This window comes from Tupaia chinensis, unplaced genomic scaffold (genome assembly GCF_000334495.1).
Source record: "Tupaia chinensis unplaced genomic scaffold, TupChi_1.0 Scaffold000029_1, whole genome shotgun sequence".
NCBI classification, from domain to species: Eukaryota; Metazoa; Chordata; class Mammalia; order Scandentia; family Tupaiidae; genus Tupaia; species Tupaia belangeri.
The window spans coordinates 352720-367000 of record NW_006159459.1 but is presented as its reverse complement, the minus strand read 5'-3'; the positions used below and the strand labels follow the sequence as shown (position 1 = coordinate 367000).

The window sequence follows — 14281 nt, the reverse complement described above, 5'->3', positions numbered from 1 at the left end:
TATATATATATATATAAAACCTTACCATAGGAAAGAGCTATGTTATTGGGCTCTGCTTTTTATATATGGGTTATAGTAATGATGTAGCCTATTTATTGAGCAACTACTAGTTTTCCAGGTGCTATGAACAAATCAAAATTCTTCCCAAGTAGATAGATTAATGTCACATCTGTAAAGAGACATACCAAGGATCTGCGCTTTAACAAAATGACTCTGAATAGGTCAAATGTAGGCAGACCTTGGTATATGCGGAACTATCACTTAGTAAGTGATCCTTTATTCACTCTGCTCCTACATAAAGAGAATTCAAGGGAGTAGGAACAAAAGGAAGACATTTAAAGCTTCTATCTGGCAGGCCCTACCTGGCTCAGAACTCCAAAATGAGAAACCCCTTTGAGAATGACTTTGTGTGAGCCATTCATATCAGTGTTTATGAAACAGGAATATTTGGAAAATTCAATCCCTAAAATACTAAAGCAGGTGACCTAAATAAAATGATGAAGCACGTCAGTTCTCAAACAGTGCCAATCTCAGTCAAGGTCAGCCCATTGCCCCTTTCCTGAGACATCTCAGCCTGCTGTCTGATACCTGCTGCTTGCTAGTTTTTTGGTTTATATCATTCCAGTTTTGCCAAAACCTGATTATGTTATTTTTTGTTCTTGTTAAAGTGTATCAAAATAGGCAAACATTAATTCTAAATGCTATTAGATTTTGGAAATTTAACCATGGCATCAATCAAGCAAAGATTTAGTTTAACTAATTTTCCACAATGTGGAAAGCACTTTCTCCACCCACAAAAGCAAATTCAGAATATAGTTTCATCCAGGAAACAATCCCGTCACCTCCCACGCACATATATCCACCAACATCTCCTTCTTTGTTTTTTGTGTTAACGTTGCTATGTTCATAAATGCTTACTGAGGACCAGCCTAGTAAGCAGCAGGGGGACAGATGAAAGACAGCATCCTTGTCTTTCATGCAAACGGGGAGAGGGTCAGTGAAACACCTCTGAGCCTGTATGACAACTGCTATGATAGGGTAAGTATCAGAGTGCTATGACAGGGCAAACACACCCAGGGAAAACTTCCTGAAGGATGAGATGCCTACAGCAGACTCTTAAAAAGGATTAAGACAGGCAAATTATATTAAATATAGAGCATTCCAGGCTATGTGAGTGCTAAGTTGGAGAGATACAATTGAAAAAGGGAGAGGCCAACTAGGAAGCTTAAGCCAACATCCAAGCTGGAAAAGTTGGAACTAAACAGAGTAAAGGCAAAGTCAAAAGGACTCAGTAACTATTCAGATATTGGAGAGAGGGAGAGATCTCTAGGATGGCTGGAAAAAACTGGGCATATGGAAGCCATCAATAGAAAATACAAGCAAAGAGTAGATTCCTGGGAAGGAAGATGCCATTTGGAGTTTGAGGCACGTTGCATATAACTGTCAGAGGAACTTCTTGGTGAAGATGTTCAGAAGTTTGCTGGATAAGAAGGCCTGGGTTAGGAATCATTAATGCTCAAGTATCTTTGGGCAGAATGTGAGAAGTGGGAAAGAAAGAACAAGGAGAGAGTCCTGAAGAATATTGACATTTAAAAGCTCTTAGGGGGCTCTAGAAATCGAAGAAGATTTTAAGGAGAGGATTGGGGGACTATCAAATGTCACTGACAGATCAAGTCACATGACTAGGGGTAAGTTTCATGGAGGAATGCTGATGAATATCAGATACAGAAAGACGTGATCAAAGGAGCTTCGAGGATGTAGAGGCCACCAACATAGACTGAGAGGCTGTGAAGGGAAGGCAATAGAAGGCAGCACCAGTGGGAAATCTGAAGGCAAGAAAAAGTTTCCCAAGTCAAGACAGATTTGATCCTGTTTATATGCTGAAGGGGCAGGGAAAAACTGAAGATTGAACGTGACTATTAGGGAAGATCCATGGGGAGATAAGAAATTGGAAACAAAAAGAAAAGATAAACTGCAGATCTTTTGGATACCAACTTTAGAAAAGCAATGGAAATATCCCAAAATATTTCTAAAAGCATGTTCATATTTCCATTGATATGGTGACCCTACCAGTGGGGAGAGTAGAAACCAGTGTACATTTGGACAGATCTTTATGGGTAGCTCTTTCCCAATAAAAAGAGCCAGTGTTTCTTTAGGAAGTGATTATTTCCTAGGCCTAAGTCAGGGAATAGCCAAGATAAAATTTAAATATCTTGTGATGCATGAAAGTAAAGAAGTATTTGAAAAAGTAAGGCATTGTGACTAAACCCTAAAGCCAATCTGAAAGAGTTCCCAATGGTCAAATCTGGAACAATTATATTAACAAAATAAATAATGGGCCCACAGAATAAATATGACATGTACATACTATATAAATAAATAATTGAATACATAAATAGGAGATAAGGGAGGGGTCTAACAAAAGTCATTATTGGGACCAGCAAATGGCATAATAGTTACGTCACTGGACTCCCGTGTGGCTGACCATAGTTCGAGTCCCAGATCCAAAGGCTTGAAACTCATGTCAGGCATGTGTTCATGTGTACCCAAAATCCCACGAGGAGAATGAAGAATTGTGGTGTGGCCATCACCCCTGGGGGAGATTTCTCACTTTCTGTCTCTCTGCCCCTCTGTCTCTCTGGCAAGCACATGAGCCTTGTAGCAAAAATTTCTCAAAAAAAATAAAAAAAGAAAGTCATTCTTACATACTCTGCCTTCTACTTCCAGAATATAAACACCAAATGCACCCCCATTTCTCCTATTTATCTCTAGAAGTTTCCTGGGGTCACATAGGTGGACCTCAGCCCCACTGGAGCCATGGGCTTGGAGATTCTGAAAGGATTTACTCTGGATCATTAGCCAACAGGAAACACATTGATGATTTATAAAATTATTGAAGTAAATCCTAGTGGGAACAACTGAATAATATGAAAAGTCATTAGATTTGTAATTCGTTGTTTGCACAGGAATGGGTTACTTGTGCAGCAAATATTTAAATAGAATGGGAGCACAAAGTTGCTAGAAGAATGTGCTGGTCACTTCTATGGAGGAAATTAAAGCAGGAAAGCCATTAATAGATAAAGACGTACAGATGTAGACAGAGAAATAAATGCAGATGTGTGTATGCATGCTTCAGTATGCACGCATGTATGTTTTAGCACTGACCACTCACTGGTTTGAGGATCAGTGACACCTGAGAAGCCAAAAGCACATGTAATTCCCAGATCTTGCTTTTTAAATACCATTTTTAAATATAAGGAACCAGTGCTTCTTGGAGAACTTGATTATTCTGTAGGCTGGGAGCAAGGAATATTGAATATGAAATTAAAACATCTTGTGATACCCAAAGCTACTTTGAAAAGCATAAGGCATGTTGACTGAACACAGAAGCCAATCTGAGAAGGGACCAGCAGTTAGCATAATGGCTATGTCGCTGGACTCCCATGTAGTCGACCACAGTTCGAGTCCTGGACCCAGTGGCTTAAACTCACACCGGGCACGTGTGTGTGTGTGCCCAGGATCCCAAGAGGAGAATGGAGGAGAAGGGATTGTGGCATGGCCATCCCCCCTGGGGGGCAATTTCTCACTTTCTGTCTCTCCCTGTCTTTCTGGCGAGTGCACATGCCCTATAGCAAAAACCTCTCCACAGGAGAACAAAAAAAAAGAAGAAGAAGCAGCCAATCTGAAAGCTCCCAATGGTCAAAGCTAGAACAATCAGATTAACAAAATAAATAACAGATCAATAGAATAAAAGAAATTATCCACATGTATATATTATATAAATAAATAATTAAACATATAAGTAAGGGATATGACCAGGTTTTACTTACAAAATAATTCCAAGTAGAGGGAATGAGAGAAAAAGTAAATTTTAAAGAGGAAATATGACTGCTGCATTTCCTTGTGTGATGGATTGAGCCACCACTTGGATATAGCTATGCATAAGTTCTTGTTAGCTACAGAAACTAGTCCCGGGAACCAGCAGTTAGCATAATGGCTATGTCGCTGGACTCCCATGTAGTTGACTGCGGTTCACGTCCTGGACCCAGTGGCTTAAAACTCATGCTGGGTGCGTGTGCGTGTGTGCCCAAGATCCCGAGAGGAGAATGGAGGAGAAGAGATTGCGGCGTGACCATCCCCCCTGGGGGGTGATTTCTCGCTTTCTGTCTCTCTGTCTCTCTCTGTCTGTCTGGCAAGCCCACGCGCCTATAGCAAAAATCTCTCCAAAAAAAAAAAGAAACTAGTCCTATGATTGTGTCTATGACAATTAAATTATGTTCATCATCTCTCTGTTTCAGTCACAAAATATTTACTAAAGACACTTTATAAAATACTTGATTACAATGGTAGTTTAATTTTCATTAATATCAATATAGCCTTATAATAAATGGTTTCTATGATGCTTCATAAAAGTTAGAAAAAATAATTTAGAAATTGTACTTCAAAAACAAATTTAGGGGGGGTTGAAGAGAAAAGGATAGAGAAAAACAGCAAGAGAACAAATAGAGAGGCAGGACGTCAGTGGGAAACAGATATGGCTTATTACCTGTTGATGATGACATGTATAGTATTCTCAACCGAATTGGTCTGAGAAATATTTCATGATGGGTAAAGTCTTTTTACAAGCAAAATGAGAAATAGTGATTGACTGTTTTAAAAACAATTAGAATAATAATAATGATTGGGGAAACATTGAAAAGATATTGAATGATGAAGTGGGGAGATTAATGTCTCTGTATTGACGGACATGCATGGCATTCCCTTTTGAAAAAGCAATGTAATACACTGTAAAGTTATATGCAATCCAATGTAATATAAACAAGATTATGATGATAATAAAAAATAAAAATAAATTTTAAAAAATATTTAGGAATAAGTAAAATTCTATGCTCTTGGTGCTTTGAGTTGGAGACAACCATATTGGTTAAATAACCTTCTCCATAAAGACAGTTTATAGCATGGAAGAAGACCCATTTCTTCTAGCTGCCAGGTAGCATCATATATAAAAGTCTTTCACTATTATTCTCTGCATTTTCATACCCTCCAAGAAGGATTTCACTGTCACAGCCCGAGTCCAAAGTTCCATTACTAATCTCTACAACACCTGCTAGATCTATCTTATTCACCAAACATGCCCAGTCCGTAGCACAGGTATGCTTAACATTGCAGGATAAAATATTGTCATTTGTACTGGGAAAAAAAAAAAAAACTCATGCTTCCCAGGGGAGCTGATCAAGTGAGAACTTGGCTGCAATCACATGTATGCCTATGACTGCCAGGCATTATTCTAAGACCCTGGTTGGGAAATACAAAGGTAGCAGAGGGAAGGTCCCTTCCCCCCAGAGAGGCCTGACCGGCAGGGGAAAGCAGACATGTGAGCAGCAGGCTAAAATAAGGACTGTATCAAAGATACCATCAAAGTGCCAGGAGAATGATGAATTTCTACTTGGAAGCAGAGGGGGTGGGTGTCAGCAGAGAAACCTTCAGGTTGGGCCTTGAGTTATGCCCTGACAAATGAGGAGCAGCTTAATAAAGGAGGAGCCAAGGTCTAACTTTGGCTGCCCTGCTCTGTACAGTGCTCACCGCATCTCTTCTCTGCATCCACTTTCGTAGCCTTGGAAATGTGCAGAAGGGGGACAACTGGTACATCCCTCTGCCTTCTACCTCCAAAGGATCAACACCAAATGCACCCCCATTTTTCCTATTTATTTCTAGAAGTTTCCTGGAGTCACATAGGTGGACCCTCAGCCCCCTGGAGCCATGGGCTTGGAGATTCTGAAAGGATTTACTCTGGGTCATTAGCCAACAGGAAACACATTGATGATTTATAACCTGATCTCCTTGGCTAGAAACCACAAGCACAAGGATTTATTGAGCCCTACTAGGTGCTAGGAATACAGCAGTGAATAAAATCAATGAAAATCCCTGCCCTTCCAAAGCCTGTCTGCTCGTGGAAAGCCACAAGTAATCAATAGCAATAATGCTATTTCATATTAGACAGTGATGACTGCTTTAGCAAAAATGAGCTGGGGACAGGAAGTGCTGGAGAGAAAAGCTGCAAATGTAAACAGGCGGCTCAGAGAAGCCTCAATGAGAAGGTGACATCTGAACAAACCTTGAAGGAGATGAGGGAATGAGCCCCTTGGATCTCTGGGGGGAAGAACATTCAGGTAGAGAGACCAGGCACTGTCACAGCCCTGAGGTGGGATAGTGCCCTGTTTTGTTTTGTTTTATGTTTTCTTTTTTCTTTTTTGGGGGGAGAGATTTTTTGCTATAGGGCATGAGCACTATCCAGAAAGACAGAGAGAGACAGAGGGAAAGCGAGAAATCATCCCCCAGGGAGGATAGCCACACCGGAATCCCTTCTCCTCCATTCTCCTCTCGGGATCTTGGGCACACACACACACATGCCGGCCTGAGTTTAAGCCACTGAGTCCAGGACTAGAACTGTAGTAGACTACATGGGAGTCCAGCAACATAGCCACTATGCCAACTGCTGGTCCCAGTGCCATGTTTTCAAGGAACAGCAAGGAGGCTAGCATGCTGGAAAAGAATGAGCAAACAGAGGGCTAAGGGACCAAGCCAAGACAGTCAGGTTGACTCTCATTGGAAAGAGTCTTGCAGCATCTTGACTTTCAACAAGGACCTGGAATGTCACCACAGGATTTTGCACAGACAAGTGAGTGGCATGATGTGATTTACTGATCACCAAGGATACCAGGATGACACCAGCCTGGGAACAAAGAGAACAGGTAGAAGGGAGAGGCTCAGTCCAGAGCTGCCCCATCTGCTTGACTTGGAGCTATGCTCCCAGGGGGGAAAAAAAAAGGCAAGGAATAAATGGGAGGAAAGTTCAAGCATACTTTTTCCTTTTGAGCTACCTGCCAAGCCAAAAACTTCAGAGAAGAGATGGGAAAGGCTCTGAACTGAAAACACAAAAATAGATTTTACAAGACTATTTTCAAGTTTTCCCTTCTGTTTCATTTTTTTCTTCTCCCAAATCCTGGTCTGTTCAGCACAGTGTGTGTGTGTGCTCCCGAGGCATCCACTTCCGTCCCGTCTCTTCTGAGATGCTAGGATTCAGAATGTTCTATCGCAGCCAAGAGACAAGCTGATCACCAACCCAAAAGGCGTTTATAACCCTGCCTCTCGCAGGCTTGGTGGGAAAGATGTGAAAATTTTCCAAGGAGCTGTTTTAATTCATTAACAGCAGAACAGCAGCCAAACGTATATCCTCTGAGCGATAGATTCTCCAAGGACTATTTTGCGATGCAGCATGGGGTTTCTGTTTTATGTCAGAATGATTTGGTCAAAGATTTTGATTGCTGGTTACTTTTCAGAATTGGTTCTTATGTTTGGCCCTTTTCCTTCCTCACTTCCCTTCCACCCCCTCAACACATACGCTTCTGAGGACACTCAGCTGGTACTCTTCTGCAAATCTCAGACCGAGCTAAACTATATTAAAATTGTGTACTCGCTTTTGACGTAGGTGCCTCACGATTTGAGCAGAGTTTGCTATTTCCGAGATTTTTTTAAGTATACAATTATCTGTAGCTATATAAAAATACAGCACCTTAAGGGATTATTCCACAACACAGTATATTTTTTAAGGTTGCCTTAAAGCATGTTAAAATTCAGACCTCCTTCACTCACCCTTGAAAAGCACCCAAAAATATCTTGATTCTTATCACCAGGCACAAAGTTTCGTGATTGTTTCTTAGATCCGAGCCACCCTTATGACCACATAGAATCTGAACCTAAAATATCTAAGCAATTCTTTTACCACCAATGTCTGCACCTGAGGCTGCTAAGCACCAGTTCCATTTTAAATGTCCTTCTTATTTTCAGCAATTCATGGGAAGGATTTCCTGTCATTCACTTCCATTAATAATACCCTTTCGAGTAACAATTCCTAAGCACTTACTTTATGTCAGAGGCCCTGCTAACACTTGATGCACATTAGCCCATTGAACTCCTACCACTGTAAGAGCTAGTGCTCTTCTTATCCTCTTGCAGTTTCTGAACCCCAGACACAAACAGGTTAAAAACTTCATGATCCTGAAGTTCCTGTGAGCTACCCAAAGCCTTAAAGCAGCAGTAATAGTTGCCTGGACTGCCTTCTGTCCTTAGTGGTGATGGGGAAAGGACCAATCACCACCTTCCTGCTTTAAGATCACAAAGGTGTGAATGTTTAAGACACAGAAGGCCTACTCCATCACTGTGTCCTTCTCAATTACAGAAGGCTCTAACATGAACCTTTCGAGGTCCCGTTAGGATGGGTTTCGGAGCTGACTTTCGGAGGATGCACTGAAACCTGAACACCAGTCCAGCAAATCCTGGATGCTTAAACCACTGGGTCTGCATGAGGCTGGTTGTCCAGTACTGTCTGTGTGGACTGGGGAGCAGAACATGGAAACAATCCTCCCACAGTACCTCAAGCCCATGTCATGCTCACCCCAAGATCGTTGGTAGTTTGTGTCTCTTTTTCCTCTTGTTTACAGGGTTCTTCTGACATACACACTCTCCTAAGCCTTTGGCACACATGTTCTCCCCTATGCCTTATATTTAAGTCATGAGCCAAAACCACTGGAACCCTGTACACTAGATGGGTAAAGCTAAATCTCAGACATATTAGGACCTTACCAAAAGGCACCCCGCAGAGCCAGGGAAAGCGCTAGAACTTAAACTCAGATCTGTGTACCTCTACATTGCATCCATTTCAGCACAATACTGTGCTGCTTCCGACCCTCGCACCCTCCTCGATATTCTCCCCAGCCTGAGGTTTGGGCTGAGCGGGTCCTGAAGATGTCCTGTCTTCTGACCCCAAGGCACAGAGGGTCTCTTTGATAATCACAGGTTCTGTCCCTGCTTCTGGCCCAGGGACCTCATGCCCATTCTTGTCTTCTGAGCCTCATCATCACAGCATTTCTCAAAAGTTGCCCTGTGACAGCACAGAGGTGCCTGATGAGCTGAACTGAGCATGCCTTGCTTTGCCAGGCTCTGCCCGGCACCCTTAAGAAATACATATGTGTGCTGAATTTTTTAAGTGGCTTTTAACTACTGTCTTTCTAGAAACTAACCTTTAAAGGAAAATCCCATTAAGCCATAGATCAACCATGATCAGCATTTAGAATACAGAACTGTTTCTAGGTCCTGATAGCTGGGATGAAGAATGGGCGGGAGAACAGGTTGAATTAAAAAAATGGACAAAGGCTGTGAAGAAGATAGCTTCCCAGCCAGACTCTGCTCCTTTTGCCTTGCTGTTCCGAGGTCTCGAACTCAAGAGCAAATCTTTTTTTATTTTAAAGCCTTATTTGCTGATCCCTCCTCCTCTTCCTCCTTCTCCCTCTTTAGTAATTTGCCAGAGGGAGACAAAGGAGAGAAAGCAAAAGAGCACCATCGGGGCATGGTCATGGCAAATCCTCTCTCCCCCACGTCTCACTCCTTTGGGGATTCTGGCCCTGCGTGCACACATGCCCAACGTGTTTTTCAGCCTCCAGGTCCAGAATTCAAACCACACAGTTAGCTGTATGGGATCTAATCACATGACCACTAGGCCATGGGCTGACTCAATCCCTCCTATTTTCCAATAGCATGAAAAATCTGAGGTGCTAGGGACTAGCAGTTGGCATAATGGCCATGTTGCTGGACTCCCACGTAGTCGACTGCAGTTCGAGTCCTGGACCCGGCGGCTTAAACTCACGCCGGCGCGTGTGCGTGCGTGCCCAAGATCCCGAGAGGAGAATGGAGAAGAAGGGATTGCAGCGTGGCCTTCCTCTCTGGAGGGTGATTTCTCGATTTCTGTCTCTCTATCTCTCTCTGTCTTTCTGGCGAGTGCATGTGCCCTATAGCAAAAAAACTCTCAAAAAAAAAAAAAAAGAATGAATGAAAGAAAGTAAGAAAAGTCCAAGGTGCTAAATAGTAATAGACAATCTAGAAACCCCTCACTAGCCTATAAAATGTTTGAGAACTTATGAAATTCCAATTCATTTTCCATCCTATTCTCCTAGTCTTCCTTTGGAGAATTTGGGAAATTAGTCCATGGGTCACGGTGGCCAGTACTGTTCTGAAACATTCTTCTTAGCAGAGAATGGCTGAACCCTTACTCGCTTATGGATCTCTCTTATTCTTGTTTCTCTCTAGCATACATCTAAGCTCTGAAAAGATTTTTTGTGACCACCATGTGTGAGTAGCTGATTTCTATCAATATTGACTCTTTCATAATTCCTTACTTTAGGACATTATTTGGATGGAGTTATTATTTCAGGATTTATTTCCACAGGCTTATTTGTTTCCTCTTTAGAATGCTTCCTTGGTTTATTATTGTTTTATATATAATTTTAAAGTAGAAAACATTGTTCATATAGTTTCATAAAGTTCAAAGAATGACCCTGAGATGACAGTGGAATAATGTATTATTAGTAGAAGCATCACATAAACTTCCTTTTTTCTCTTCAGAGCTAAAAAGTCACATGAATTGAGGACTTTTTGCAGTTGTCTTCTCTAAGAAGTAGCCCCTCTTTAAGTTTAAGGCTGGAGAAGACTGGAGGTCATTCTTAATATCTGTTTTTCCAGTCCTCAAACAAGACTGGATTTGGCAGTCAGCAAAGTGTTTTGCATCCGCGCTGCTGGGCCAGCTCCAGGCAATCACAGCCCCTCCTACCTCTTCCTTCTTTATATCCCTTCTTTTTTCTCTCTCTTATCTTCAAATTTCCTGTTCTCTTTTTATCTCCTTTTGCTAGTCCCCAGCCTTCCCCTTTTTTTCTCAGTTTCCCTTGAAGATTCAATAGAAATAACCAAACTCAAGTGACCTTCCATAATGGTGAACTGAATGCTGAATGTGTATACGTACCCATCACCTCATCCTTCCTTCTCATTCCTTATGAAGCCTGAGCCGCACACGGACCTCTTCTCCGTGGATGTTCCCCACCTACTTCCTCTGAGAAGGTGCCCCTGATGTACAGTCATTACCTACACTCAGGGACTTCTGTCCTAGAGGTTGTCTTTGTGGAAGCAAGGTGTCTAGGTTTATCACTGATGGAGTCGTGAGAAGGATGGGCTCAGTCCTCTATCACCTCCTGAATTAGAGTTAATGGATCTGACTCTAACTTACAGGTCTGGTCACTCCTGACCAGTTGCACAAGTCACCACAGTTATATGTCATGATTCTCACCCATGAGAAGAAAAGGGGTAGTGGATGCTGACCTACCATGTCCCATCCCCAGAGGAGAGACTTTCTAACAGAAATATTTTAGTTTTGGCTGGTTTTGATTCTAACAAGAAAAGCAGAAAGAGATCCCCTATCAATAGGCATCATTCAGCCCACAACCAAAAGTTATTTTAGTGGGAAAATTGTAGGAGTTGTGATGTTTGGGAGACTTATCTCTGAATCTAGGCAATGTCAGCTAGTTTAAGATTAAATTCTTTTGTACCATAAATGTTCCCCCCAGAAAAAAAGAAAAGAGTTAAAAAGAAAGAACAATGTGCTGCTTGCCTAAGCTCTACACTTTTGCATGTCTTTTTTTAATTTTTGTTTTTGCTTTTGTATCTGAGCTTGTTGCATGCAATTACCTATTAATTGTGTCAATAATGAACAAATGAAGCATTACCCTTGTTGTACACCTGCTTAAAAGGATTACTTTGAGAGTGTTATTTTTATCCAGCACTTTTCCCAAAGTGTCTCATCACTGATATTATTTGCTGTGCTCAGTTGATCATTCTTTGCCCTGAGTCCCCACATGGAACCAGTCACCTCCTTGGCACTTTAATTGCAGCTGACTCAGCTGATCTGAAAAGCTGCAATGCCTGCTCTGATTGTCTAGAAACTTCCATGTTAATTTTGATACACGTTTGGGAACCAAAGTCAAATGAGAGATCCCCTGGGCTTGGCTTTCCTTCGCTCGTTGCCAAATGCCAATTTGGGATGAGCCTTTCGAAGTGGAGAAGTGGCTATGTCTCCAGGGCAGCTCTGTTTCTTTAAACCTGCTTTGGATCCGGGCAGCAGGGGGGGAAGTTCTAGGGATGCTGGGGGCAATCATTTTGTTTCTGTGAGCAATTGGGAGGGAAGAGAAGAGGTTCCAGTCAAGTTTTCACCTATGGCCCAGCAGCTCGAGGTTCTCAAATAGAGAACGAGGCTGAAGAACCCACAAGGTAAGAACTCTTCATGCAGGTCGTAGGGTACTGGGGTTGGACAGAATGCAGAGGTCCCTGCAATGGTGCGGCATAATGAAGGAAGCCACACGCGTGCTTTGCCGGCGCTTGACCCTTTACCACAAGTCTCCCTCTTTATCTTCCTCCTCACTCTATTTCTTTTTTGCCACTTTCTTTTACTTCAGGGAGATTCAGAGAAAAGGCTTCAATTCTCCACAAGATTGCCAAGAAGAAATGCCAGGTGGAGGAGAACGAGAGGCAGAATGGAGCTGCCAACCACGTGGGTAAGTGCAGGGAGACGTCTGTCCTAGACCTTTCCTTGGAGCACACCTGACTATGGGCTGACACAGCCTACAGTTTGGTCCTTTCCCCAGTGACAGGGAATAGGCCCTCTTCCCGAGTGGCACAGGGCACTAATGGACGCAGCACAGAGCAGGCAAAGTCCTAGGAGTGTGAAATGCTTCTGAGGAGCCTAAAGGAAAACCAGCTCCTACACAGGTATCCTCATTCAAGTGAAGAAGTTACTTCACTTCAGGGATTCCACATGAAGAAAACACACACTCACACCAATCATTTAATGTTTGACCAAAAGTGAGACTCCCCCTTCTGTGATCTGGCCAGCCACCCAGTTCTGTACCTATGACACTGCTGACAGCATGTCCTTACCACGTCCCCTGGCCTCTCTCTAGCTGATCGACAGTGTCCCTCCAACAAAACACTGCCTCTCCTCCCTTAAGAACTCAGCAGTACCAGTCCAGGTCTCTTTTGGCTGACTTTTTCAGAGCTCCTGTGTGACCAGATTGTGACATTCAGACATCTTATTTTAACTTAGAACATGATGTTCCTCCTCTCCTGTCTGTAACTACAATGTAGCTCTCTAATTCTAAACTCAAACTAAATTTAACCTAATCCGGATCTATGCTATAAACGAAACTATTGCCCAAGTAACTAAAATTATCTGCAGACAAAATTCACCAATGTCGCACTCAAAATGCTTGACACTCTGTAGGCAAGTGTCTGCCTCTCCTGTGATCCTGCCTTCTAGTACAGAGAAACGTTTTTGACCAGAAACTTTTTGGGCAAGAATAGTCAAGATTCAACTGGGTCTGGAAAACCTGAAAGGAAGTCAGTTAAAATGTTAACAATGGTTACTTCTTGAAGTTGAGCTTATGAATCATAATCTTTTCCTCTCTGCTGCTTCTTATTCTTATGAACCTGGACAAACATTTTTAATGAGGATAGTTTGCTTTTGTATTATAAAAATGCAAAGCCATATCACAAAAATCTATCATATGGGTGAAATTCTCCTGTAAAATGTAGGTTGAGATGCACAAGCCTTGTTTCAGGGTTTTGTTTGTTTGTTTGTTTGTTTGGGGGGTTGCTTGTATTTGGAGGGTTTTTATTGCTCTACCTGTTGGCTTTTCTTTTGTGGAATGAGGGAGCTTAAAGTAAAAGACTTAGATACTCGGGTTCAGTCCCAGTCCTCCTCCCAATGACTAGCTTGCTTTGGGCTGAAAAGTAATGCTCTAGGAGGAGAAAGGACACATAACTCCAACTTTTTTCTAATGTTAATTCGGTCTCTGAATGATTCAGTAACCAAAATATAGTGTGTCCATCATCTGAGCTTTCCAAAGGCCAAGATTTATTTTTATATTTTCTTTGGTGATGAGACCTTAGCCTGCTAAATAGTATGTTATAAACTAAGACATACACACTCAGGAGAGATATTATTCTTGATAGGTGGTTTCTCCTCATCTCTTCCTATCTGTTCTTGGACTGCTTCGCAGATGTCTCTCCTTGAATACCAAATTCCACTTTCACACCCAGTGCCCCAGGATGCTAGGGTTAAGTTTGGCTTTGGGAGGCTGACCCCAAGGTTGTATCACTCCAGCCAGTAGGCCCTCCCAAACAGGACTTTTAAGATCCCCTTAGATAATATCGATATCTAAGGAGACTTCGTGTTTTTTAATTCAAATAGCGAAATCAAGCATACTAAAGTAAACTGGCATAGTCATATATGCAGAACTTCACAAACACATGGTCACTACTAAAAACATGAGAAGATAAATTTGGGTTCTATCGCTTTGCATATTTAAATCCTTTTACATCTTGTATTCCACAACCACACAAA

General features: G+C 42.1%; 1 protein-coding gene across 5 annotated transcripts in view; it reads left to right on the top strand.

Moving 5' to 3' along the window:
• The window catches only part of SLC24A2 (solute carrier family 24 member 2), a 289619-nt gene that overhangs the window by 215965 nt on the left and 59373 nt on the right, over positions 1-14281 (top strand). For all 5 annotated transcript variants that reach the window (XM_006140326.3, XM_006140327.3, XM_006140323.3 and 2 more), the window contains one exon: positions 12336-12434. In XM_006140326.3, the coding sequence (XP_006140388.1) occupies positions 12336-12434 (99 nt within the window). The remainder of the gene's footprint in view (positions 1-12335; positions 12435-14281) is intronic.